The 26,782-nt window shown below is 43.7% G+C and overlaps 1 protein-coding gene across 1 annotated transcript in view; it reads right to left on the bottom strand.

Moving 5' to 3' along the window:
- Window positions 1–11,809: 11,809 nt before the first annotated feature.
- Window positions 11,810–26,782, bottom strand: part of LOC134587604 (uncharacterized) — a 107,934-nt gene continuing 92,961 nt past the window's right edge. Inside the window, exon 5 of the mRNA XM_063444105.1 lies at window positions 11,810–13,785. Coding sequence (XP_063300175.1) covers window positions 13,657–13,785 — 129 coding nt within the window. The 3' untranslated portion in view covers window positions 11,810–13,656. The remainder of the gene's footprint in view (window positions 13,786–26,782) is intronic.

Here is a 26,782-nt window from a genome sequence, read left to right as displayed (position 1 = left end):
GTACAGTTTGTAGCTAAGAGAGGCCCTACATCAGCCATACATTGGAGTGAACACAAATTAAGATGAAAAAATAATCAAATATTAGTCACATACATTTAAAAAAAACAAAAAACAAAAAAAAAACACGTTAGAATTAACGTGAGGTATGATTAAAGGAACACTACAATCACCAAAACAACCGTAATTAAGCAGTTTTGGTGTATAGCTATCACCTTTGAAGTTTCACTGCTCAATTCTCTGCCATTTAGAAGTTAAATCACTTTTGTTTCTGTTTATGCGGCTCCTACCACACCTTCCCTGGCTACGACAGACACAGCCTGCATGAAAATAAAATGGTTTCACTTTCAGTGAAGTTTTTATCTTCTGTTCTGTAAATCGAACTTAAATTACACACACAAGGCTCATACAGGGTTTAGCACATTATTAACAGAGCAGGAGATAAATTCTAAATCAAACAGAATTTGCAATAAAAGGAAGTATAAACATTAGATGACTCTTTACAGAAAAGGTTTAGGAATGCTCTGTAAGTCACATGCAAGGGGGTGTGGCTAGGGTTGCAAAACTAAAATGATTTAACTCCTAAATGGTAGATAATTGAGCATTGAGGCTGCAGGGAAATTATCTATACACAAAAACTGCTAAAGATGTTTTGGTGACTATAGTGTCCCTTTAACCCTTAAGGACCAAGCTTCTGGAATAAAAGGGAATCATGACATGTCACACATGGCATGTGTCCTTAAGGGGTTAAATCCCTTTTGTTTCTGTTTATGCAACCCTAGCCACACCTCCCCTGGCAGTCGCTCACAGAGATGGAAGGAAAAAAAAAAAAGTTAATTTTTAATCATATTTTAACTTACTTTAGTAGGTTTTTTAATATTTTGCTCTGTAAATTGAACTTTAAAATCACCCCTAGAAGGCTATTAACAGAGCAGGAAATAAGAAATTCCCAGATTTTACTAGTAACATGACGTAAAGTCATGATTTTATTAAAGACACGGAGGCGAGTATTATGCATAACTCTTTCTTTATTTCCTCAGCAGCAAAGATAGAGGAATATAAATATTATCGAAATTGAAAGTAAAAACTGTACAGGCATAACAGGTAGCCAATCACATAATAGAGGAAGTAGCTATATAAGTCCTGTGTCTCCCACAATCCCCCTCTTTCTTGCGAAACCGAAGACCAGGTTAGATGGACGATGTTCCATTAGATCCAAACAGGAAACGGGAAACAATGCAAAAACTTCAAGCTACAAAAGATAGAAAAATATGGTAATTTCCAAACTCAAAACTGTAGACTTACCAAACATAACCGTGAGGAGCCATACATAAAACTGGATTCTGAAATATAAAATATATAGAATTAGAAACCAGCAAAAGCGTTCAAAATCATCCAAAACATGATAAAAATACATGATACAAATACAGACCTGATTGAAAAAACATACCTGAATAGTATTGAAGCATCTCCTATCCCAAATCCACACCGGGAGGGTGGGAGGGAATAATACTCGCCTCCGTGTCTTTAATAATATCATGACTTTACGTCATGTTACTAGTAAAATCTGAGAATTTTATTAAAGACACGGAGGCTCATATTATGCAAGTTCAAAGCTGTGCCACCACTCGAGATGCGATGTGTTCAATAGGTCTGAAATAGAAATCTCGAAAGGTCGATTCTCGGGACCAATCTGCCGCTCGCATAATATCTTCCAGACGGCATCCGACTGAGGAAGCTTTCGAAGCCATCGCGCCTCGCACAGAATGAGGCGTAAATACAGAGGTGTCTATACCCGCAGAGGCTAACAGCCAACGCATCCAACGTGCCAGAGTAGGTGTCGAAACTGGCCGATGAGGAGACTTAAAAGATACAAACAAATCGTGTAGATCGGCTGAGCGAAGAGAGCGCGTAACATCCAGATAAACTTTGATGCAATCCACCGGGCAGAGCGCCGGACACTCAGAAAATCTGGGGTATGAAAATGACTTGGATGCAGATTTAGTCCTCCTGGATATGTCAAAAGTAACACCCTCTGGGGTGAATGCAACGGCGTCCCAATCCAGGGCCCTGACGTCAGAGACCCTCTTGCAAGATATCAAACAGAGTAGCATCACCAACTTGGATGACAATCGTTTTAAAGTCAGTTCTTGGTTAGGGTACCATGATGAGAGGAACTGCAACATCACGTTGACATCCCAAAAGGCCGAGAAACGAGGCCGAGGAGGACGAGCAAGGCGAATACCCTTTAGAAGACGACATACAAAAGGATGTCTGCCTACAGGGGAACCATCCAAACCCTTGTGGCCGGCCGAAATAGCCGAACGGGAGAGATTGATCGTGCGGTATGCCTTGCCCGAGTCAAACAGGGACGTGAGGAATTCCAGGATCAAACATAGAGGGGCAGATACGGGATCCACTGCCCGTTCCATGCACCAACCAGACCACGATCTCCATGAAGCTCGATAGGCTGTACGGGTGCCTGGGGCCCAGGCATTATCGAGGAGCAGGAGAGTTGCCTGCGGAACGTCTGGGACAGTCCAAGGTCCCCTGAAAGGAACCACGCTATCAGGGGTAGCTGGTGTTGCAACACCAGCTCCTGTGAGTTCCCATCCGGATCCAGAAGGAGGTCCTGGAAGACAGGTATCAGCCGAGGGTAATCTATCGATAACTCCATCAAGCGAGGGAACCATGGTCGAGATCTCCATAGAGGGGTGATCAACGCCATACGACAGTCGTGGCGAACCATCTTCGAGATCGTGCGCGCGATCATGTTGAACGGGGGAAAAGCGTACAGATGACCCCGTGGCCATTCTTGGAGAAAGGCATCTGTCGTCACCGCTGCCGGGTCCGGCCTCCAACTGTAGAACTCCGGCAGCTGAGTGTTCAGCCGAGATGCGAACAGATCCATCTGGAATCTTCCCCACAGCATGTCCAGGCTCTGGAACACCGAAGCGTGTAAACGCCAATCTCCAGAGTCTCTTAAGTGTCTGGAATTCCAATCCGCTCCCGAATTGTCCAGACCCGGAATGTGTTCCGCTGTTACCGAAACGTTGTTGTAGAGGCAGAACTGCCAGAAATCTTTTGCCAGAATCGCCAACATCGCCAAGATATCAAACAGAGTAGCATCACCAACTTGGATGACAATCGTTTTAAAGTCAGTTCTTGGTTAGGGTACCATGATGAGAGGAACTGCAACATCACGTTGACATCCCAAAAGGCAGAGAAACGAGGCCGAGGAGGACGAGCAAGGCGAATACCCTTTAGAAGACGACATACAAAAGGATGTCTGCCTACAGGGGAACCATCCAAACCCTTGTGGCCGGCCGAAATAGCCGAACGGGAGAGATTGATCGTGCGGTATGCCTTGCCCGAGTCAAACAGGGACGTGAGGAATTCCAGGATCAAACATAGAGGGGCAGATACGGGATCCACTGCCCGTTCCATGCACCAACCAGACCACGATCTTAAGTGTCTGGAATTCCAATCCGCTCCCGAATTGTCCAGACCCGGAATGTGTTCCGCTGTTACCGAAACGTTGTTGTAGAGGCAGAACTGCCAGAAATCTTTTGCCAGAATCGCCAACATCTTGGACTTCGTACCCCCCAGGTGATTTATGTAGCGGACCGCCGACACGTTGTCCATCTTGAGGAGAACGCAGCAATTCGCCCGTCCTGGGGTAAGGCTGCGGATCGCGAACGCCCCTGCCAGGAGTTCCAAGCAGTTGATGTGTAACGACTTCTCCATGTCGTACCATCTGCCTCCTGTGGAAACGTCGCCACAACGAGCACCCCAGCCGTGCAAGCTGGCATCGGACTCGATCACTACGTCTGGGATGGAGCCGAAAATTGCTCTCCCGTTCCATGCCTCCATGTGTGCCAACCACCACACCAATTCGTCCCTGGACTCCGCGTCCAAACGTATCCGAGACTTGTAGGAGTGACCTGACCGAAGGTGTGACCCTTTGAGCCGCTGGAGGGCCCGGTAATGTAGCGGGCCTGGGAAGATCGCTTGAATAGAGGCCGCGAGAAGGCCAATTATTCTCTCCAGTTGTCTGACGGACAAGTCTGAGACACGAAGAGCCCTTCGAATTTCCTTCTGGATGGCTCTCACCTTTGAACACGGTAGGAACAGAAATTGTTGGACGGAATCCACTCTGAAGCCCAGGAACTCTATGGACTGGGCGGGAACTAGGACCGACTTGTCCCAGTTGATCAGAAAACCCAGCTTCTGTAGCAGGCTGGTAGTCCACTCCAGATGTAGGAGGAGGTCCTCCTTTGATTGGGACAAAATCAAAATGGCGTCCAGGTAAATAATGAGACGAACCCCGCGGGGTTCATGAGCTTGGTGAAGCACCAGGGAGCCGAGGAGAGACCGAAAGGCAGGCAAGTGAAGCGCCAACGACGCCCGTGCCATGTGAAATGGAGGTAGTCTCTGAACTCCAAAGCAATGGGTACCATGAAGTAAGCGTCCTTCAGGTCCAGTTTGGCTAGCCAGTCCGACTGGCGTAGAAGGTCTCTGAGGCAGTGTATGCCTTCCATCTGGAAGTGTTGGTAACGTAGGAAGGCGTTGAGGGGCAAAGATTTATCACAGGGCGAACTCCGCCCCCTTTCTTGGGTACTAGGAACAGATTGCTCGTAAAACCTGCGGCGGCGAACGGCAATTCCTCTATAGCGCCCTTGGCAAACATTTCCACGACTTCCATGGAAATCATCTCGTCCTGATCTGGTGGAAGAGACAGTTCTCTGGGGGGACAAAACTGGACAGGCATGGAAACAAACTCTAGGCGATACCCCTTCACACATTGCAGAACCCAAGCATCCGAGGTGATATTTTCCCACTCTCTGTAAAATAAAGCCAGCCTCCCCGCCACTTGAACGGGAGGGAAAGAAAGGGTACTCACCGTAAGGACGTCTGCTGGGGGTACCACTGCGGGGGTATCTGGAGCCCCAAGCCCGACCTCTGGCTGGGAAGAAGGGAGGGGTTCTCTGGTCCTGAAATCCCCGGGAGGGAAAAAAGGAACCTCTGGTTGCGCGGAGTGCGCCTCGGAAACCACGGCCGGGTGGACGGTTCCTGCTACGCCCGGCCCCTCCGAAAACCTTAGGCGCGAACACGCGCTTCATGTTCGCCTGTGCCTTGTCAATAGCAGTGAAGGTCTTGACATACGATCCCATGTCCTTAACGAAGGAGGTGCCGAACAGCAAACCCTCATCGGTCGGCTCAGGCTCCGCCACATTCATGGTGACCAGCTTAGGGTCGATCTTTAAGAGAATAGCTTTACGCCTCTCTGTAGACATCGCCGTATTGGCGTTCCCCAGTAAGCATATGGCTCTTTGGACCCAACCCACGGCCACATCAATATCTAAGACCGAGTCGCCAGTCCTGGCAGAATCGAGAAGCTCGTATAGCTTCGAGAGGGGTCCTAGCGTATCCAGGATCTTGTCCTGGCACCCCTTCAGGGAATGGTCAAGGCCCTTCTTGGGCTTCCAGCCCGACTTATTTAAGAACTGGGCAATCTGCGGGTCAATGTCTGGGGTCTTACAGGCAGCGCCCGGGAGGGTAGGGCGCGGGCATTCGGCGCGCAGTTTATTGCGGCCTTCTCTAGAAAGGGGCGTGCGGATGTGCTTAGCCACGTACTGGGCAATATGGTCCGGGGGGACCCATTCAGCGGACCTGGGGTGACGCAGGTCGTCTGGATCAAACAGGGGGTTAGCCTGCGGGTCAAGGATTGCTTTGTCGTCCCCAGAGGGGCCTAATATCTGACCCCGGGCCTTGGCAGAGGACCCCGAGGGGTTCACGCCCGTAAGGGGCAAATCCTCTCCAGATTCAATATCATCAAAGGAGTCATACTCCATAATGTCGGATTCGTCCTCCACACTCCGGTCGGAATCCGACCCATCATCAAGGGCCCTAGCCCGTTTCCACAATCTAGCCTTTTTAGCCCGGCCAGGGGCTCTTTTGCGTGTGGGGTGCGCGCCATCTGTGACCGCCTCTAGCGTGTCAGTCATGGCAGGCAGAGCCTGCATCGAGGAGTGGGAGACGACATTTTTAGACTTGGCCTTAGCCTTACGGGCCCCAGGCACTGTCTGGGTAGGTGAAGGGGACCCCCCACCCTGGGGAGCCGGGGAGGCCATTGCAGGCAAAACCATAGAATGGAGGGAGTGGGTAAAGGAGGAGGAGACAGCCCCCATGGCTGAGGCAATAGCCTTCTGCAGTGAGGAAGCCATAGTGGCTTCAAGCAAGGCTTGAAATTCCTGAGAGGCCATAGCACTCTCAGCATTCTCCATGTTAAAGTCCCCAGAGGGACCTGTAGGCCCATCATCCCTATCCTGCATAATGGCAATCTATTGGCAAATCTAATGGCAAGCTATTGAAGTGGGGCAGGAGAGAAGTGAAGGGTTGAGTAACCCACAGCACAGAAGTGAGTATAGAACAATAATAGTAATCAGACCGTTAGTGTGCCCAGGAGAGATCGAGGCGACCGACCGCACGGCAGCTAGGATGCAGACCTCGTGGGGGTCCGTCCAAGATGGCCGCCGCACGTGAGGGAAGTGCTCGCGGTCGTGCACCCGTCAGGGGAAGGGGCGCGTGCACTCTGCCCGCGTGGGGAGTCCGTGAGCGGGCAGGGGAGTGCACGCAGCCGTGGCCGCGAAGTAAGGAACGGCCGCGGCAGAAAACCACTGCTGGCACCCGCGGGGAGCAGGGGAGGGCAGGGAGACAATCTCCCGGCAAAGGGAAAAAACCCAAAGGCACACTAAGGTGTGAAAACGAGCAATGTAAAATTTAAGAATAAGATAAATAACAATAAATAATAAATGCAATAATAATAAAAGCAAGTAAATTCAGTAAAATAACAACAATTCAATTGCAATGAGTAAGAGAGCTAAACAGGATACTTAGCTGTCTGAGGAAGCAGCAAAGAAAGAGGGGGATTGTGGGAGACACAGGCCTTATATAGCTACTTCCTATGTTATGTGATTGGCTGCCTGTTATGCCTGTACAGTTTTTACTTTCAATTTCGATAATATTTATATTCCTCTATCTTTGCTGCTGAGGAAATAAAGAAAGAGTTATGCATAATATGAGCCTCCGTGTCTTTAATAAAATTATAAACTAAATAGGCTGTGCAATAAAGGATGTGTAAACACTAGATGACTCTTTACAGGAAGTGTGTAGGAAGGCTCCGTAAGTCACATGCAAGGAAGAGTAAACAAAGTGATTTAACTCCTAAATGGCAGAGAATTGTGCAGTGACACTGCAGGGCCATGATATAAACACCAAAAACCCTTTATTGAGAAACTTGTAGTGCCTATAGTGTCACTTTGATCATACCTCATCTGCTGAAAACGTATCTGCCTCAGTGTGTTGCTCTCAGACGCCTTAGGATAGAAGGATGGAGTCTGCACAGGAACAGCTAAAAGCCAATGTTTTTATATCATAGTCATCTCTGGTGGAAGGGCAGTTCCAGCTCTGTAATATTTTTATAGAGGCATACACTTAAATAGGCTGCCGGTAGCAACATATGTGAGATTATAGCAATGGACATTATAATGGAGAGACAGCAAAGTTATTCAATAACCCTTTGAACCAGAAAGTTCCAAACTTTAAACCAAACTATGCCAACCAATATGGTTGTTTTGACCTCAAATTTGCAATTCTTTTTGCTTATTGAATAACCCAGTTATAATCAACTTTGGCATCACAGAGGTCTGCGAATGACACTTCCCATAATGCACAGCCAGCCACTCCGTTCGGAGATGCCCAGGTGGCAGTCACTGGCTTAGGGCTAAAATAATCTGCTCTAGCAAGTAAACAAAAAATAAATAAAAACCTACTGAATAATGCACAACGCTTTATGCCAGTATACGTGTAGGGTGAACAGCTGGTCTAGGAGAATGATTCAACATAGGAAAGACGACAGGAGTCAGGATGTAGACATAAAGGATTTATTTCTCGTTTTCATAGCCACCTTTACAGTCTATGGTTTTATACCCAAAAGCAGACTTGGAGACATGTTTTAGGTACATTGAGGGGGCTGCGCCACCGTTCCCATTTTAGCTTACATTCCATGTTACAGTAGTTAGTTTTGTCACCTAAACCAGGCTACGACCACATACCTGCGTCACACATCATTGGAATTACCCACAGGAGCTTCATATCATTAACTACCTACTGCAATGAAATGCTGCCTAAATTCATCTCTAGAAAAAAAAACGCACAATGCAAGTTTTTGGGTTATTGTTTCTCCATTATTCAATGCACCTCTTTAACCCTACAAAACACAAAAGAGACACAAGCATTTGGGTTTTACTGTCCCCACCATGGCATTCAAAGGGTTAATTAACCTTCGGTGCCTATAGAATCCTATAATGGAAACTGTTACCCCCAGTGCGAAAGGGGAGAATACGCCAACACTTTGGTCGCTGGAGAGCGTCCGTCGTTTTTCTGTTAAAATAGCATAATCGTGCTATATAACCACTCGACTGATAATTCTTTTTTTTTTTTTTTTATGCTTTTTTAATTTTTATTTAACTCTTTCAGAAGCAACAGAGCTTGTGAAGCAAAGAAAAATTCCTTTTGAATGGTGAATGCATTTTTTTGTTTTTTTTTAACCAGCCAAGTGCCACAGATGTGGGTATGTGCAAAGCATTGCACTGCCAGCACTTATTGTGTTAACCAAACCTTTTCCCATAGAAATAACAAGTGGTTATCTACAATTTAGTAGCTGTTACACTAGAAAAGCTCTTTGAGAAAAAAATATAATAAACACACCTCTCTTACAAAAATATGTGTACAAAAATAGTTTTGTAGCTACAGGAGTGTGTGACAGTCAGTTCCTTTAATATTCAAAAAATAGCCAACAGCACTAAAATCATTTATTTTCACGTAACATTTAACGTTTCTTGGTGCACTTATCACTTAGCGCATGGTTTAAAAGATTTGCATTTAATTGGGCATTCAATCCTTCCAGTGCAAGGCCAGTGCAGTGCCCTGGCACCGAAAGGGTTACAAAACAAACGGTGCTTATTATTCCTTGTTCAGCAAATCCTAATGGCCTGTTCTGAATCGATCACTTACCTATATCTGTTAGAGAGTGAACCTGCTGACTACAGGGAAGTTATCATTAAAGAAACAGTGGCATTTTTATTAAAGTAAAAACAGTCCTATAACATGCTGTCCTTATAAATGACTGAAGATCTGTTAGTATCAGACCAGCACAATCTGATCCAACCTGGATATATCTAGTTTGTGGGATAACCGTGTCTGTCTGTAGCTGTATTTTATTATCTAGCTATTTGTAATTCTATACGGCATTTTTTTTTAATAAAAGCAGTGTGTCCTAACCCATCGCACAAGCAAAGGGTGAAATGCGTAACCCAGCAAACAATAAGAACAAATCATAACACATCCAACAAACTGTATCGTGTCCACGGTCACTCACTAATATTCACCAAGGAATTTCAAATTCGAAGCCAACTCAGCCAACATGGAACAAATTCTCCAGGTAAGCTATGTTTCCAGCTCAGCTGCTGTGACCTTAAATCTGAAACCCAGGCGAATTCAAAACAACTCACATATTCGTAAATATCCGCAATTATTTTGCTCTCTTCTGCTGTGTTCGGTATAATGGATTCATTTTAGTCTGTCTCCATTTTATTCGGGGCATTTACAGTATCAAATTTTAGGGGGAACTCTTTTTACTTTGACAGCAGCTCTGTCCGCGTTGAAAACTGCATACACCACGCGCTGATCATTTTTACATTGTTTTGTAAAACAGAAATATATAAACGAATTCTAGCTAGCCTTGGGCATGTTGGGCCTGGTGCTACATCAGAGATTGAATGAATTATTCACGGTTTTATCCATATTGGAAAGCCAAAAGTAACTCTGCAAATCACAGGGCCTGGTCGGCCGCCTTGTTATTCTTAGTAACGGTTACTGGGAGGGGTGGACATGGAGGGTAAAATTATGGCCACCTTCACGCTTAGACAGCTAGATTTTGGGATAGCCAAGTTCGATGGGGATAGTGATGGTGACAGTGCCACGTTAAAAATGAAAACTTCAAGCACAAAACTGATTCGGTAAAAGACAACAACACATTGTCAATCAATTTGCCGGAGGTAGTGGGGCTGAGATACATTTACTAAGAGAAAGTGTTTAAACTCCAATGAAACCTCCTGTTTTACAGAGAACATTCACTGGCTTATTGGATTGCCACATCGCTATTATACTCACAGTGCAACTACTTTCTCCGATCTGCATCTTAATTTTAAAGGGAATCTATACTGTACAAAATGTCATCCCCTCTATCCCCCCCCCCCCCCCCCATTAAAATTTTACACCCAATAGAAATTTACTTAGAGAAGCATTGTGGTGATAAGCGGATATATGACAAGTGTCACACTCCTCCAATCAATTGCTTCTCATAGAGAAGTATTGCATTTAATGTTTCTCTACAAGATGTATTGATTCAATGTTTAAAGGGACACTATAGTCACCAGTGCAACTACATGTATTCCTGACCCTATAGTGTTAACACGACCATCTAGCCCCCCTGGCCCCCTCATGCCTCCATAAATATAGTAAAAATCTTACTGTATTCAAGCCAGAAGCTGTAAATCCGTATGCTGTTAGACTCAGGAAAAACAAGCAGTCTGCTGACATGTGATAGCCTTATCCAATCACAGTGCTTTCCCATAGGATTGGCTGAGACTGACAAGGAGGCAGATCAGGGGCAGACCAATCAGCATCAGCATTGAGATGAATTGAATCAATGAATGTCTATGAGGAAAGTTTAGTGTCTGCATGCAGAGGGAGGAGACACTGAATCACAGGAGGCTGTGCACACTGCTGCCCTGTGCTCTGCTGACAGCAGATCTAAGTGGATGGAGGCATATTATGCCTCCATCAACTCAGAAGTCCCTCTGGTTCACTGTGAGTGACTGCAACTGGAGGTGTTCCTAGCTTTCAATGTAAACACTGTATTGTCTCGGAAAATACAGTGTTTACATGAGTTAGTGAGATAGTTCTCACCTGAACAACCTCATTAAGCTGAAGTTGTTCAGGTGACTATAGTGTCCCTTTAATATCAAATGTCAAGTAGCTGAGTGACTCTGTTCACGCAGTTAAGGCACCGTCTAGTTGCCGTCAGTGTAACAAACACTGTATCTCCAAAACAGCAATGCTTTACATGGCAGGAGTCAAACACCAGGGGCACTGCACACAATAGTGTCCTTGTAATTCACCGATTTCAGCCTAGGGAGCTAGATTTGTTACCAATTTACAGAGCAAGTGACTTTACAGACAGACCCACTCCCGGTGTCTAGTGCAGTGGGAGTGGTGAAACAAGGTATCCATTACTATTAAAACCCCATTTTTGGGATCCCGGAATTTTTTGCTGACTCTCCTTGAAACTTTTGGCAATCAGAAAGCCATGTACTGAATAAAAAAGTGACCTGCACTTATTCTCGGATCCATCATGGCTCCTAATGCCAAGTTAAGGCACTATTAATACCACATGTGACGGAGACTTGGATTTGCCCAAATACTATCATCATACTGTGGGTCTTCATTACACAGAGATGCATAACTGCATACAGGAGGCAGCCTTTCTATGGGACCTCTGGGGCTTTCAAATCAGATCTGTCAAGTTCCACGTCTGGAAACCTTTAAATGTAACCTACGCTTGTGCTTGCAAAGTGATAAGTAAATATAGAAATAAAATGTTCTATCTACCTGAGATCTGCATCTAAATATCTACTGCAGGCTTTGCGTTTGCGCAGGTCCAAGAGCCTCATTCCCAATTCAATGCATGAGTGTACAGAGTCAGGTGCATTCATTGGGTTCCTTGGCTCCCTATTGTACCAGCACCCACTAAAACCGAGATTACCTCTATGCCAAAACATGCAATTAGCAACTGAAAAGGTAAAAAATAAATCATTTTATCTATTCAGTTTCTAGAATGATGACCAAGTGATATAATGACTATTGGCTGTAAAGTGCCACCATGCCAGGTACAGTTTAATGCTTTGATAAGGTCACACACTTGGAGAGTTGTAATATTTCGTTTTCCATTCCTTTCTCCTGCACGTTGTTTGTTCTAGAAGCTGGATATTCACTGGTTAATCAAGCTTTTTTTCCTTTTAAACATTCCTTTACTTCCATTCTATAAGTTGATGTTTTAATATTGATTAGAATGCCTCATTCCAGCCAGCAGTAAGGGATGGCCACAAGGAGCTCGTAGTGGACATGTACAAAAAAAACCCCCAAAAAACACACACACAATATTTCCAGAGTTACTGAATAAGGAGGAATCACTTAGAACGTGAAGCAGATTGTTATCCCAGGAATGGGGCCTAAACATTTTATGCATTCCTAAATCAGGTTATCTGAAGTCAATAGTAAGAAGATTTCCAAAAAGAAGCAACGCAGGCATCCACCAGGGGCATGGGGTAACCTTCTGTACATCTCCAAACTCTATCCACAGCCAGACTTGATCGGTTATGGATAAAAAGAGACATTCTGGGTCAAACCACGAAAGGTACAACAAGCCAATGAAGCATTTAATTGGTTTCCCTGGTGATTGATCCACTCTTCGAATGTGCCCCAGAATGGCTCTTTATACAGACATACATCAGGCACCAGAGAGCAGGTGGAACACCTGTCTAAGCCCAGGACCTCCCTGCCTAGAGCAGTAGTATTGGGAGGTGTGCATGTATTTAACTACAGCACCATTTGTCTGCAGGTGACTCATGAGGCAAGTGGGGCAGTTCCATGTTAGCCAAAAAATTTACATGCATGGATTACTCTCCGTGATCCATGAGTGTTGGACAGAGGATTACAGTAGCCGATTACCTACTCCTGACCTGGAGATCTGGCCACGCAATCCCATGTTAGATGTTAATGGCATTGCAGTAAGATACACAAACAATAAAAAAATAAAAAAAACATTTCTGGTTACTGTAGCGCAATAATATCCATGCATCATTAAAACTGCAGAACATCTGTTTCCTGGTCACACTGATCACACAGTATATTCTGTCTCAATGCATGCCAACGATACATTCTACCATCCATGCGCGTTCGATTAATTCAAAGCTAGAACGCTCATGGAAAGCAAACTCTAAGGCATCTTGGAAGGCTAGCTCACTGGACGAGATTACTCCTAACCATCTCTAAATCCCGCTTTACATCCAGACTTCTTAAAAATATTTTTAAGGTTTCCTTACATACAAATATTGAATATTTAGATCTTGGAGAAAGGCAAACCTGATATTTTTAGTTTTAATCCATATTTCCCCCCAAGTTCTAACCCTTTGTTCTTTTACTCCTTTGTTTCAGAGTTGGTTAACTTCTGCCATTTTCTACGAAAATCAATCTGTGTTAATTTACCAAAACCACCACTTTGTCCAGTCTTTAGATCCACCAACCTTTGTTTCATTCTAACGTACTATATTGAAAAGCATATACTTGCTTAACTTTATACAGACTACTATATTTTTTCATTATCTTTGACAGGTCGTCAATGCTGGTCTTAGCAAAACGTTATAGAAGACAGTCTGTTTAAAGCATCCTTATTGCTTATAGAGACAGGTTTGTGCTGCTGAAGGCGGATTGGTCGATCTGCGAAGGTCCTGAGAATAGAACACGAATCTTCGTTTAGTAGGCACATTTAGGCTCTTCAACGGGAACTAAAGGGCTAATAGGTTTTACGGTGCTAAGAGAACGGAAGGCAAACATTGCTGGGTCATAGACATAATGCGGGGGTTGGCGACCATTGGACAAATGCTACGGAGAGAAAGAAAGATAGAAAAACATGAGTTCATTTTGCCATGAATTCAAATCTGTTACAGAAAAATCTACACACTTTGACAAAAGGTTACATTTCAAATATTTTGCACTTTATCATGAATCACTTGGAAACTGTGGGGTTTATTGTGGGGATCTCAAAAAACAGGCCAAAATAGCAGAGCTTCCAGAAAAAAAAAAAAGAGAGAATTTTCACACAAACTATTTTTGTATGCAATTTGAAGTTCCCATTTAGTAAACAAAATAAACCATGTGTCTTGTGTATGGTACCATAACACAAATTACTGCATGTTCCAAACACACAATAAAAAGTCACAACTTAAAGCGGCACTGTCATGCCGAACTTACCTTTCTTTAATCAATTCCTCTTCTCTCCCTCTGTCAGGATCTGTTCTTCATTTCTTTCCGTCTGCTCTAGTTTTCTTTAAAACATAAGACAAAGTAGGGACTATTTGTCTCATGGAAGTGTCCTATGCCTGACCAGCTATGACCAGCGGAGGAGCAAAGTGTGCTTAGTTTCCGGTGGTCAGAGCAATTTCCCCACAATTCTCACCTTAGATCCGTGATCTCATAGCAACCAATCAGAGTGTTACGAGTCAAATTACACAGATTAGGAAAATTCCAAAGAACTTTCCCCACGCTGTGTAAAATGACACAGAGCACTCTGATTGGTAGATTTCAAGCCAACCAATCAGAGCGCTTTGAGCCCAATTGCAGGGTGTGGGAAGGTTTTTCCCTGCGGAGCTCAGTCTGCGCCGTGCCCTCCATGGGTGAAGATGGATTTTTTTTGCGTCAGTTTTTTTTCCGTCGTATTTTTTTGTCTGACGGGTATTGTGGCCTTTTATTTGGCCTTTTTGGGGGCTGAAAAAATAAGATTTTAGAAAAAAAAAAAACCATCATCAAATGGTAAGTTATTTTTTTTTTTTTATAGGGATTTGTTTTTTTGTTGCCCCCTCACTATTTTTATGGTGAGGGGGGTAGGGAGGGCTTTATTAAATATTTTTGGGGTGGGGGGAGGATGATAGGTTTCCCCCCTTATTGTTATTTAGGGGCCCCCAGCCACTACTCAGGGGTGGGGCAATATTCCCTCATTCAGTGTGATAGCCCCACTCGCGCAGCACGGGTGGGGGTTCGGGAGGGGGGGGGGACACTAGGGGCTTTTTTTTGTTTTGTTTTTTACAGTATGCTCACTGTTTACTAGACATGCCCCTACTCGCAGTATAGCGAGTAGGGCAGAATTTACTAAAACTAAGTAATCTTTACTTAGTATTAGTAAATTTGCCTGAAAGACCAATTTAGGTTTTTCAGCATTTTGGTAGATAGGTAGATAGCTACCTGATACCGTGGGAATTAGAGAGTTATCTACTAAGCGGCTGCAAGATGCAGCCACGGCACGAATAGAATCGGAGTTTTCATATAAATGAAATTCCGATCAGAACAAACTCCCGAAATGCATCTCAACATGAATGAACAAACTGTTCTCATTCTGTTAGGACGAAATTCACTAGTTTCGCCAGCGTTCTGTCTAAAATGACAGGACGTTCGGGAATACTGACAGGAAGCATTGCAAGATCACAGATCAAAGGTGAGAATTATGGGAAAATTGCTTTGATAACTGGAAATGAAGCACACTTTGCTCCTCCACTGGTCAGGTGTAGGAAACCTCCATAAGACAAATAGTCCCTACTTTGTCTTATGTTTTAAAGAAAACCAGAGCAGACAGGAAGAAATGAAGAACAGATCCTGACAGAGGGAGAGAAGAGGAATCTATTTTAAAAAATGTAAGTTCGGCATGACCGTGCCGCTTTAACAAAATGAAGCTGAGAAAAAACAAATTGTTTTTAAAATAATATAATCTACATGTCCCTTAACAAATATAACCGTGCTTTGCATAAATATAACAAGGAGACGCATGGACAAAGTATGACTTTAATTGTAGGGGAAAGCGGTTTTGAGAAATGTTAGGTTACTTACTAATTTTTATAACTGAAATGCAACGTAGAACAAGAGCAAAGTTTCTTATACATACAGACTGATTTATAAACACATTTACTATAGTTTGAAGGACATTTATGGTTTAGGAATACAACCATTACAGTAAAATGCTGCAGAATAAGCTGGCGCTATGTAAATACCAATAATAATAACTATATATTCGTAATGCTATAGTTGTCTGTAGCAGTTTAGTAGATGCACCCCCAGCCACATACGTGGAAAGAAGATTGACATACCTTTTCTCCCTCAACATGCTGCTCTCTGTGGCCTGCCTGCCTTTATGGCTAAGATTATCAATTCTGACGATCACAGCCAATCCAATGCTTTCTTATAGAGAAGCATTGGGAGGCTAGTGCATCATGTGCGCCAAAACATCGCTCTGCACCAATCAGCATCTCGTTGTAGATGAGACTCCTTCCTCTCACGCGGGCTCTTTGTATGCTGTAAGGAGTGACTGGGGCAGTCACTTCCTCCCAGTTTTTGATGTCATCACAGGGGGCCGGGTCATGCTGTTAAAGCGCCCAGCGCTGACCGGGCCCCCTGAAAATCCATACCCATCGGGTGGCCCTAACAGCATGAGCCACCCGATGGACCCCTTGGACGGCGGCCCTGGGCTGCAAAACATGGCGACAGGCACCCGGTTGCAGAGTTCAGCAGGGCGGCCGGGCCACCTGGAGTGACAGGCCCGGTCGCAGCTGCGACCTCTATATGTACACACTTGTCCACTGGCTGGAATGACCTCCAACTCATTAGAATGACATTCAACAAGCACAGGATGACATCAAGTGACCCACAAAAAGAATGGTAAACTGCAGCTTGGGTGAAGTGCACGTTGAGGATGGTCCGAAACAGGCTCCTAGGGGCAGGGTTGAAATCATGCAAAGCTAGAAAAAGGTACTCGAAAAGAAACCAAGAGGAGCCAAGCTAAGGTTTGCAAAAGACCATAATGATTGGAGTCCAATTTTTTAAGATTTTCCCAATACTTGATCATCTAATGGTTATACAGATACCTGGAGAGGCCTACAAGCCACAGTGTCTTGCACCCAATGTGTAATTTGGTTGGGGATCAGTGATGGTTTGGAGGAGCTTCAGCAAGGCTGAAGGTGCATCTTTGTGAAGGATTCATAAATCACATGAAAGGTTATCTTGGGAGAAAACCTGCTTTCTTCTACTCTGACAATGTTCCCAACTCTGAGGTTTGTTTTTGCCAACATGACAATGCTTTATGCCACACAACCAGGTCAAAGTGGGGATGGAGAACCACCAGACCAAGACCATAATCCAAGTTAAAACATTAGTATTGTGTTAAAAATGAATATGAATGTATTTTCTTTCCATTATTCATGGTCTGAAACCACTGGATTTTTATTTGTTATTTTGACAAGTTGTCATTTTCTCATATACGCACACACAGAAAGAGATGGGTAATATATGGAAAATACAGCAATAGGACTGACTTTATATGCAGGTTTTATACAAAGATGGAAAAAAAGAAAAGTAAAGATTACAGCAAAATAGCGCACACAGGTATTGGCACCACAACAGTAAGATCCTAATACAGTAGTGTGCCACGTTCTCCCAGAGTGTTTGGCACAAGTGTTACCAAGTAACTCCGGCAAAATGTAACTGCGGTGTCGCCAACAAAACTGGTATTGTAGTATAGGTGGAAATTTATATTGGCAGCGATCAGTGTCTGGAAATAGTCTGCCAACACATCCAGCTCCCATTTCACATCTCCAGCTTACCCAATCAAACAGGGAAAAGGCAATCAGTGGACTGTAAACCACACAATGCTCAGCCAGCCACGTTGAATCTAATTTTTTTTTTTATTTTTTTTGGGTTGCAAACAGTGATAATCAAACCAGTGAAAGTGTTAACAACACAGGAAGAAAGGTGGTAGGTGAGAAATGCTGGATTTACTGACCACTTCCCCGCCATGAAGACGAATTATGAAGATTATTGGAGATTTCCAGTGCTTCTCACAGATCCCAAGATGCAGCACTCACCAGCTGAACCTGTACTCCAGAACCGTATAGACTTTGGGGTTTATCCACTAAGTAGCGAGCTGCAGTATGCGATGACAAAATACACAACTTTGGTCATTTGGCGTTAATCACAGCAACATGACAAGGTATTCGTTTACAGGTGAGTAGCAATGTGGCAACACCTTTTAAATGTCTGACTCCTTGAAAAGTCCTCCACAATTCAACGTTTAGTAAAGGGTTCATTCTCCATCTGCAGCTCCTGACCTGGGTAACGTTGATTGGCATGATAGGCTCGCTTGGAGACAGCGATCTCGTGCCAGATTTACTTATGCTGAACCACCTGTTTTATTTCATCTTCAAAGACCAGACAATAAATATTCCCATCAGTGTCTCTGAGACAAATCTTTATTGTACTTCTCCATGTGCACTGCACACAGGCAATCCAGATACCGTGGCAAACAGGCTGCTGGAAGCATTGGCTTTAATAAATGGACTTCAATTAATCGCTGTGTGTTTTTTGATGTCCCTGCCATAAAGCTGTCTGGCAGAGCCACAAAACAATTCCATTGAAGTATCCTGGGTGCTGGGGGCGTTTGATGTTAAAGGACAAACCTGCAATTTGAGACAAAAAAGGCTTCCTGGCCAGCAGCTTTAACCATCGAATACAACTGTAACCCTTTGAGTGTTGGTGTGCCGACCGGGTTATTCAATAAAATGTTCATTTGTAGTGAATTGAAATCCTAATGGCAAAATGGGGGTGAAACTAGCTAATTCGAAAAAGTCTCCAACAGCATGGGAATTGTAATTTCAAATTTTGCCTTTTGGATTTCAACTTCTGAATGGCCCTGTGAGGGCAAAAGTTAATAAAGTGAGAGCTGCCAATAATCTGCCTACGGCAGATTAGTTCATTTGTAGGTGTCACTATAGGTACACCCAACCATGAGTGGCTGGCTGATGCAACCTCTCGGGAGGCCACACCCACAGCGCCAGAGTGGGATGTGTCTTTACAAATATCTGCAGATGACTTTATGATCCACACTCTACAACAGCTATTATGAGGTTTATACAGTCTGTTCACTAAGACAGAAGTGAGCAGGACCAGGTGTAAGATTTTTTTTTTATTATTTTTTTTAGGAGTAACTGTTTGGGTAACTGTGTGTCAGCATGGCATACATGCCAGGTAATTATGTTCGCTAGTCCATGTGCTGTGCGTGGATATGGACAGAATCCCCAGAGTTAATTTCCACCCAGCACAAACACAACTAACGGTGTGCTGCTCACCTTGCACTATATACAGACTTTTTTTATACTCCCCCCAGAAGTGGAACATCAGAGAACAGACTAAGAATGGCAGAACAGATGCCCAAATTCAGGATTGTACCCAAAATCCAGTACTTTTGAGTGGTAAGAGTTTGACATGAAAAAGAACTGTTGAGGGCCCTATTTAAGTGCACCTGTTAGTTCACTGAGGGAGAGTAAATACTGCCTCAACTCCACCCCTTGGAGACGACGGGCTCCATCTAGGGTCTCCGCAACCAAACTTCGAGACTGCAGGTGAAACCGAGCACGTTTCAGGTATGGGGCATACAGATTAGATAAAGCTGAAACCACATCCCAGATAAATTAAAATAGCACATTTACTCCATTCAATGTTGGCGCACATGAAAGCATTTAAGGTAACGTCAATGGAATTCTCTGACTGTGTCTGTTCTACAAGAGCATTATCTTGTTAACCGACACAAATTACAAATGTGTCCCTGGTCTCAGGCTGTGTGAAATGTTATTATGCCATTTCCGCAGGCTGCGCTGGCGTCAACCCCAGGGATGCAGTTGTTTACAATTCCAGAAAGCAGCATAAGGCATTTGTTCCCCGGCTGGGGACTGTAGGTAGGGAAACAGATGATGAATATGATGAAAAGGGAAACACTGGCCAATCTAACTTGTTTTGTTTTTTTCTACAGCGAGGCTCTGCTCGGTTTGCTGCACTCATGGGGAAGTGTCACAAGGAAGGTAGAGAGAGAGTTGTAACCACCTTCACCTATAGAAAAAAATTAAATAGTTTGTAAGGGCCACCTCATTCTAAATAATCTATCATTGTGTGTAAGCCTGGGTCTACCTAGTCCATCTAGCTACAAGGAACATGGAACTCCGGATGTCATAGAACACGGCTCGTCATCACTCACAGCCAACCAACGTCAAAGAATTTTGATAAGATTAAAAAAAAAAAAAAGGAGAGAAATTTTGAAACCATGTTTCATAAAACTTTTTTTTTTTCTTCTTTTTTTTTTTCATAAGTAAAAAGTTTCATAAAACATTTTAATGTGCCGTACCCTATTATAATCAGACAGTCCCACACGGTGGTCTTTTCCCTGGCATACTGTGGTGAAATGAGCGGAATTGAAACAGAATGCATATTTTAGACCCAACAGCTTAGCTGGAAAAATAGATATTTTTTAAAATGTATTTCAACAATTTGACATACAATGTGTAGTTGATTTTGCAATTTTTTTTTAATAATTTCATGTTTGTGAATACTCCACAAATGTTAAAAGTCATTTCCCCAGTTTTCTAAAGATCACTTATATTTAAAGGACCACTCTAGTGCCAGGAAAGCATACTCGTTTTCCTGGCACTAGAGTGCCCTGAGGGTGCCCCCACCCTCAGGGACCCCCTCCCGCCCGGCTCTGGAAAGGGGAAAAGGGTTAAAACTTACCTTTTTCCAGCGCTGGGCGGGGAGCTCTCCTCCTCCTCTCCGCCTCCGTTCCTCCCCGTCGGCTGAATGCGCACGCGCGGCAAGAGCTGCGCGCGCATTCAGCCGGTCGCATAGGAAAGCATTCATAATGCTTTCCTATGGACGCTTGCGTGCTCTCACTGTGATTTTCACAGTGAGAATCACGCAAGCGCCTCTAGCGGCTGTCAGTGAGACAGCCACTAGAGGAAAAAGGGGAAGGCTTAACTAATTGATAAACATAGCAGTTTCTCTGAAACTGCTATGTTTATAAAAAAATTAGTTAACCCTAGCTGGACCTGGCACCCATACCACTTAATTAAGCTGAAGTGGTCTGGGTGCCTAGAGTGGTCCTTTAAAGAAAAACGATAGTTCGCTTGAAGTGCCAGAACAAACACGCAGTGATTATAATTGAAGATTTATACACACACAACCCCCCCCCCAAAAAAAAAAAACACAAAACACATTCACAGCTAGTAAAGTATTGGATTTTGAAAAAATATCCAAAATTGCAATCAAGAAGTGTGGTACAGGTAGTAATAGGTCACCCAAATGGTGGCATATCTGCAGGGAATCAGATGAAACCTGAATTTGAGGTACGCCGGACAACTGCACAAAGAACCCACAGGATGCGTGGGGGTGGGGGCGGGGGGGCTATTTTGGCTGCAGCAGTTTATTCTCTAAAGGTTGTATCATATCATAACTACCAAAATTAAGGAGGTACAGAATAGCTGCCAAAGTTGACTGGTGCTGTCGGATGAGGGACACCAGGGAACTAAAAATCAGGACAGGATCCCGAAATCAGGACTGTCCTGCTAAAAGAAGGAGTGTTGGAAGGCCTCGTACATATTAATGAATATTTATTAATTATTATGCAGGTCTCAAGAAAGATTTTCACAGCGAACTATAAAGCTGCCAAGTTTCACCACCTAAATGGAAGCCAGTCTGAGACAAATCTCCTAATTGCCCACCCATCTTACAGTGGAACTTTAAAGGGACACTATAGTCACCAGAAACACTAGAGCTTATTGCATTTGTTCTGGTGAGTAGAATCATTACCTTCAGGCTTTTTGCTGTCTTTTAGTAAATGCAGTGATTACATTACAGCCTAGTGATAACTCCACTGGCCACTCATTAGATGGCTGCTAGAGGTGCTTCCTTAAGCAGTCCTGCCTTGTATGCATCACAACATTCAGTGTCTCCACCCTCTGCATGCAGATACTGAACTTTCCTCATAGAGATGCATTGATTCAATACATCTCTATGAGGAGTTACTGATTGGCCAGGGCTGTGTTTGACTTGTGCTGGCTCTGCCCCTGATCTGCCTCCTTGACAGTCTCTGCCAATCCTATGGGGAAGCATTGTGATTGGTTAAGACCACCACTTCTGCTGATGTCAGCAGACTGCTTGCTGGTCTGAGACAGACAGGGCAGAGCCAGCAGCTTCAGACTTGAATACTGTAACGGACCGTTTCAGCAGACAAGGGGTTAAAATCCGTTTAGGCGATATGCCCCTTTCTGAGAGACAGGCACAGCTACTGCAGAACACCAAACTCCCGAACTGGATACAAAATAGCACTCCAAACTGGAACCTCCCGAATAGCTGCTAGCAGACAAACAGGAAAAGCATACATCAGCTTACACTCCTAGCAATCAATCTCCAACAGCATACAGTGAATCCCCCCCCAAGAACGAGACAAGGCTCCGTGTTGAGGGTCAAGCAGTGGTCTGAGGTCTGGAACACCCAGCCTGGTTTTTATTACAGTTGTGCACATACAGGACACACCCAGGGGGAGGCATAAAACAACCAATCAAGCAACAGTACAACCCACACATCCCCTCCCCTCAGATAAGCAATTAACATAATTATTACATACAGTAAAAATACAGTTTCCACACATACTCTGTAACTTTAAAACCATACATCGCATTCTCATAAAAATACATATCCACAATCAATCCATTCAGGGGAACAACATAAAATGGCATGAATCAGACCAGGGGTTCAAAAGTTAGTAAAAGTATCTCTTGTTCCCCCTGGCTGGCAGTATTTTAATCTGCTCAAACAGGAAAAGTAAAACATCTCCACAATGCATCCTGGTTTCCTCCCTTCTGCCCTGGAGATAATTGGAGAAGTAATCCAATTATCTCCCAGGTCAAAGACAAAACTCCATTACACATGTGGGGACCTAAATACAGGATTATGTTTAAAAAAAATATAAAGTTACTTTTTATACATTAAACACAGACATGTAACATATCCCCAGATAGCTCAGGTCTGCGTGCACATTATCAGGTGAATGGCACGCAGACCACACAAATACAGTTTAATTGCCATGGAGCCAAAGTCTTTCCCATAGTCTTTTATTATATCAATAGGCTCCACGGCATAGCTATCTGGGGGTATCACTGCTCACACAGGGCAAGTACCGAATGGCCCCACTGTGTTTAAAGGGCCAGAATGAGTGACATGCACTCTGTTAGGGCCGAATACGTTTTGTAAAAGGGCCCAATCTCCCAGGGCCATAGTCCAAAGGCAAGAGGCGGGCAAGCAGCCCCCTCCAAGCACACGTGGCGAGGTCGGTTTCACCACAAATACAAAGTAAGATTTTGCTATATTTAGGGAGGCATAAGGTGGACAGGAGGGCTAGATGGTGGTTTTAACACTATAGGGTCAGGAATACATGTTTGTGTTCCTGACCCTATAGTGTTCCTTTAACATTTGGAGTCTTGCAAGCCTATTTAGGAGTGAGATTTTAACTTCTCTGTTAAAGGGATACTATAGGCACCAAAATAACTTTAGCTTAATGAAGCTTTGTTTGTGAGTGTCAGTGATCAATTCTGTGCCATTTAGAAGCTAAATCACTTTTGTTTCTGTTTATGCAGCCCTAGACACTACTCCCCTGACTGTGACTGACACAGCCTGCATAAAAGAAGTTTAATTTCAATCAGATGTTAACTTACTTGAAAAGTTTTTATCTCCTGCTCTGTAAATTGAACACAGAGGAGGATCCTGGAAGGTCTAGAAGGCTATTAACAGTGCTGGAGATAAGAAATTCTAAATCAAATAGAATTTACAATAACCAGTAGACATTAGATCTCACTTTACAGGAAGTGTTTATGAATGCTGTGTAAGTCACATGCAGGGAGGTGTGACCAGGGCTGTATATAAAAATTATTTAACTCCTAAATGGCAGAGAATTGAGCAGTGAGATTGCTGGGGCATCATTTATACACTAAAAAGACTTCTGTTGTATTGGTGTTAAAGCATAAAAGCATGTCACTATAAATACGGTTCTCCGGATTTGTAAATTGCATGGAATAACCAACATAGGGTATCCTGGCACTCCATCATTGACTACAAGAAGGTGCCATTTATAGGGCCCAAATACAACCTGAACATAGAACACAACAATGAATAATGCACTGCTGTCTGTTCTTACAACGTAATCAATCCACTTTTCCCCTTTTCTACTGTTTTGTCTGAAGTATTACACATGTAGCCACAATTTCTTCCACTTCTTAGGGAATAGAAAGTTCTGAGCACAGTTTCACATGGAAACTCCCAACTTCCATTGGTGTCATGTTGCAGTGATTTATCCGGGTATGAGAGAATACAAGGACCGCGTTCATGGGTGCATGCTTGAATACACTATCAAATACCTACTCTCCGGAGCACTGCGTCACACAAACAGAGCCATGCTAGCAATAGCAAATCCATGTGAAATGACAGATGGTACATCCAGAATCACACCTATTTATTGAAACTCACACAGACTTGAAAAGGGAAAATTAAATGTTCCTATAACAACTTTGTATCCCTGAGTGGACCTTTTGGTTGAATCCCATCACCCTCAATCATACTGAACTTTGGCAGTTGGCAACAGGGAACCAAAATGTAGCAATAGTTTACTGAAATTCGGCCAGCTGGCTGAGAGTTTTGAAAGTTTCACTTTATTAAAAAAAAAAAAAAAAGTTTATGAACACTTTTGCTAGGGATTCACACTTTGCTAGATGAGAGACCTCCAATCTTATTTGTGCCCTCTGGCGTAAGGTGTCCGGCTACAGAGAAATGGCAAGCCATGGTAGGCGAAGCATGCTGCCGAAAGATGATCCCACCACACGGTATTAGGAGTTATTTTTACCACTTGCCATTTTTATTTTAGGCTTTATTAAAACTTTACTTGAAAAAGTGGATTATTTCTTTTTGCAATTTAATCAAATCCTGTCCTCGATGTTTATTGTAAATATAAAAAGCCGCAATCTGCAGTTATTGCACATTAAGCAATAGATAGCACTTATCTAAGTTAGAAAAACTAAAGTTGCTCAGGACAGATACCAAGCGACCGCGAGTAAACATTACTCACATAAAAACGCTTTCTGGGAGTCGGCCATGCGCAGCCTTCATGAGATCCACTTACTAAACAAAGATTGGAATGGTCAGAAATGTCGGCTTTAAATCCATGCTCCATGGAGAAGGATGCAAAGTATACTGCACCAGAATACAGAATAGTGGTAGTTACTAAAACCGTGCTTCTACGGACAGCTCCTGTTAGAGTGTAGGAGGCACACCGGCTGCAAAGTGCACACAGCTAGTGCAGTAAGGGGCTGGTGAAACCAGCTTTTATAATCAAAGGTCCCCTGTAGGGCTCTGTAACAATGCATATTGCCAACAATGGGATGTCACTGGTAATGCAGCAGGGAACGCCAACCCATTCACTGTAGCCCAGTGTGCTTTCATATGGTCTGTGTAGTGTATTTAATTTTCACAGAACGAGCTGTAAATAAACCGGAGACAGCATAACAGGACACCAATTAGGGACTATTCAATATAATCTGGGTACACCAGGTTTAAATTCTGTGGAGCTCTGTGACACACTCATACACACTGCCAGTTATAGTGGGTTTTACGGTTGTGGAGCCCTGACACTCATACACACTGCCCGTTATGATGAGTTTTACTGTAGTGGAGCCCTGACACTCATACACACTGCCCGTTATGGTGAGTTTTACTGTAGTGGAGCCCTGACACTCATACACACTGCCCGTTATGGTGAGTTTTACTGTAGTGGAGCCCTGACACTCATACACACTGCCCGTTATGGTGAGTTTTACTGTAGTGGAGCCCTGACACTCATACACACTGCCCGTTATGGTGAGTTTTACTGTAGTGGAGCCCTGACACTCATACACACTGCCCGTTATGGTGAGTTTTACGGTTGTGGAGCCCTGACACTCATACACACTGCCCGTTATGGTGAGTTTTACTGTAGTGGAGCCCTGACACTCATACACACTGCCCGTTATGGTGAGTTTTACTGTAGTGGAGCCCTGACACTCATACACACTGCCCGTTATGGTGAGTTTTACTGTAGTGGAGCCCTGACACTCATACACACTGCCCGTTATGGTGAGTTTTACTGTAGTGGAGCCCTGACACTCATACACACTGCCCGTTATGGTGAGTTTTACTGTAGTGGAGCCCTGACACTCATACACACTGCCCGTTATGGTGAGTTTTACTGTAGTGGAGCCCTGACACTCATACACACTGCCCGTTATGGTGAGTTTTACTGTAGTGGAGCTTTGTTATTAATCCATACTGCACGTTTTACTGTGGAATTCTGTAATACAATTATATACACTAAAAATGCAAGCGATTAGGCAAAAAGGTAAAAACTAAAAAAATAAAAGTGTCCCTCTTTGTCCATTTGAAATGTTGGACTATGCACCTATCAAAGTCTTCTGCCCAAACTCGTTCAACCTTCAAGGCATTACCATCCTCTGTGGATACATAGTTGGGGAACGGTCAGATTTTGAACATCTAGGGGGGTGGCTTGGGATAACTGTGTCCTAGACTGATTAGTTAAAGGGCAGCACTTCAAGAGACTCTTTAGCAATCCACATTAAACAAACCTACTTAAAAATAAACGGCAAATTACACGGCCTTAAGCAAATGAAATATCTCCAAACAAACTCCCTGGCCTCAGATTCAAAGAGGAGGAAAAAAGTCCACTTCTTTCTAATGAGCAGAGACTGGAGATATAAGACAGGAAAAGACAGCAGAAAAAAAATAAATGAAACGCTGGCACTCAGACACTTTTCTTCTAATTTGCAGATAAGAGCAGCCTAGAATACGCATGTTCTTATTTAACATGATCTAAGATCCAACGCCCGCTAATCAGATCAGATCTCAGACTAGTCTCCTATGTTGTACACAGCTATATCCTCTGTAAACGTATATATAGAGAAACACAATGAGTCAGAGG

Source organism: Pelobates fuscus, chromosome 2 (assembly GCF_036172605.1).
Source record: "Pelobates fuscus isolate aPelFus1 chromosome 2, aPelFus1.pri, whole genome shotgun sequence".
NCBI lineage: Eukaryota > Metazoa > Chordata > Amphibia > Anura > Pelobatidae > Pelobates > Pelobates fuscus.
The sequence above is the reverse complement of the archived record's forward strand: the minus strand, read 5'-3'. Positions and strand labels throughout refer to the sequence as shown.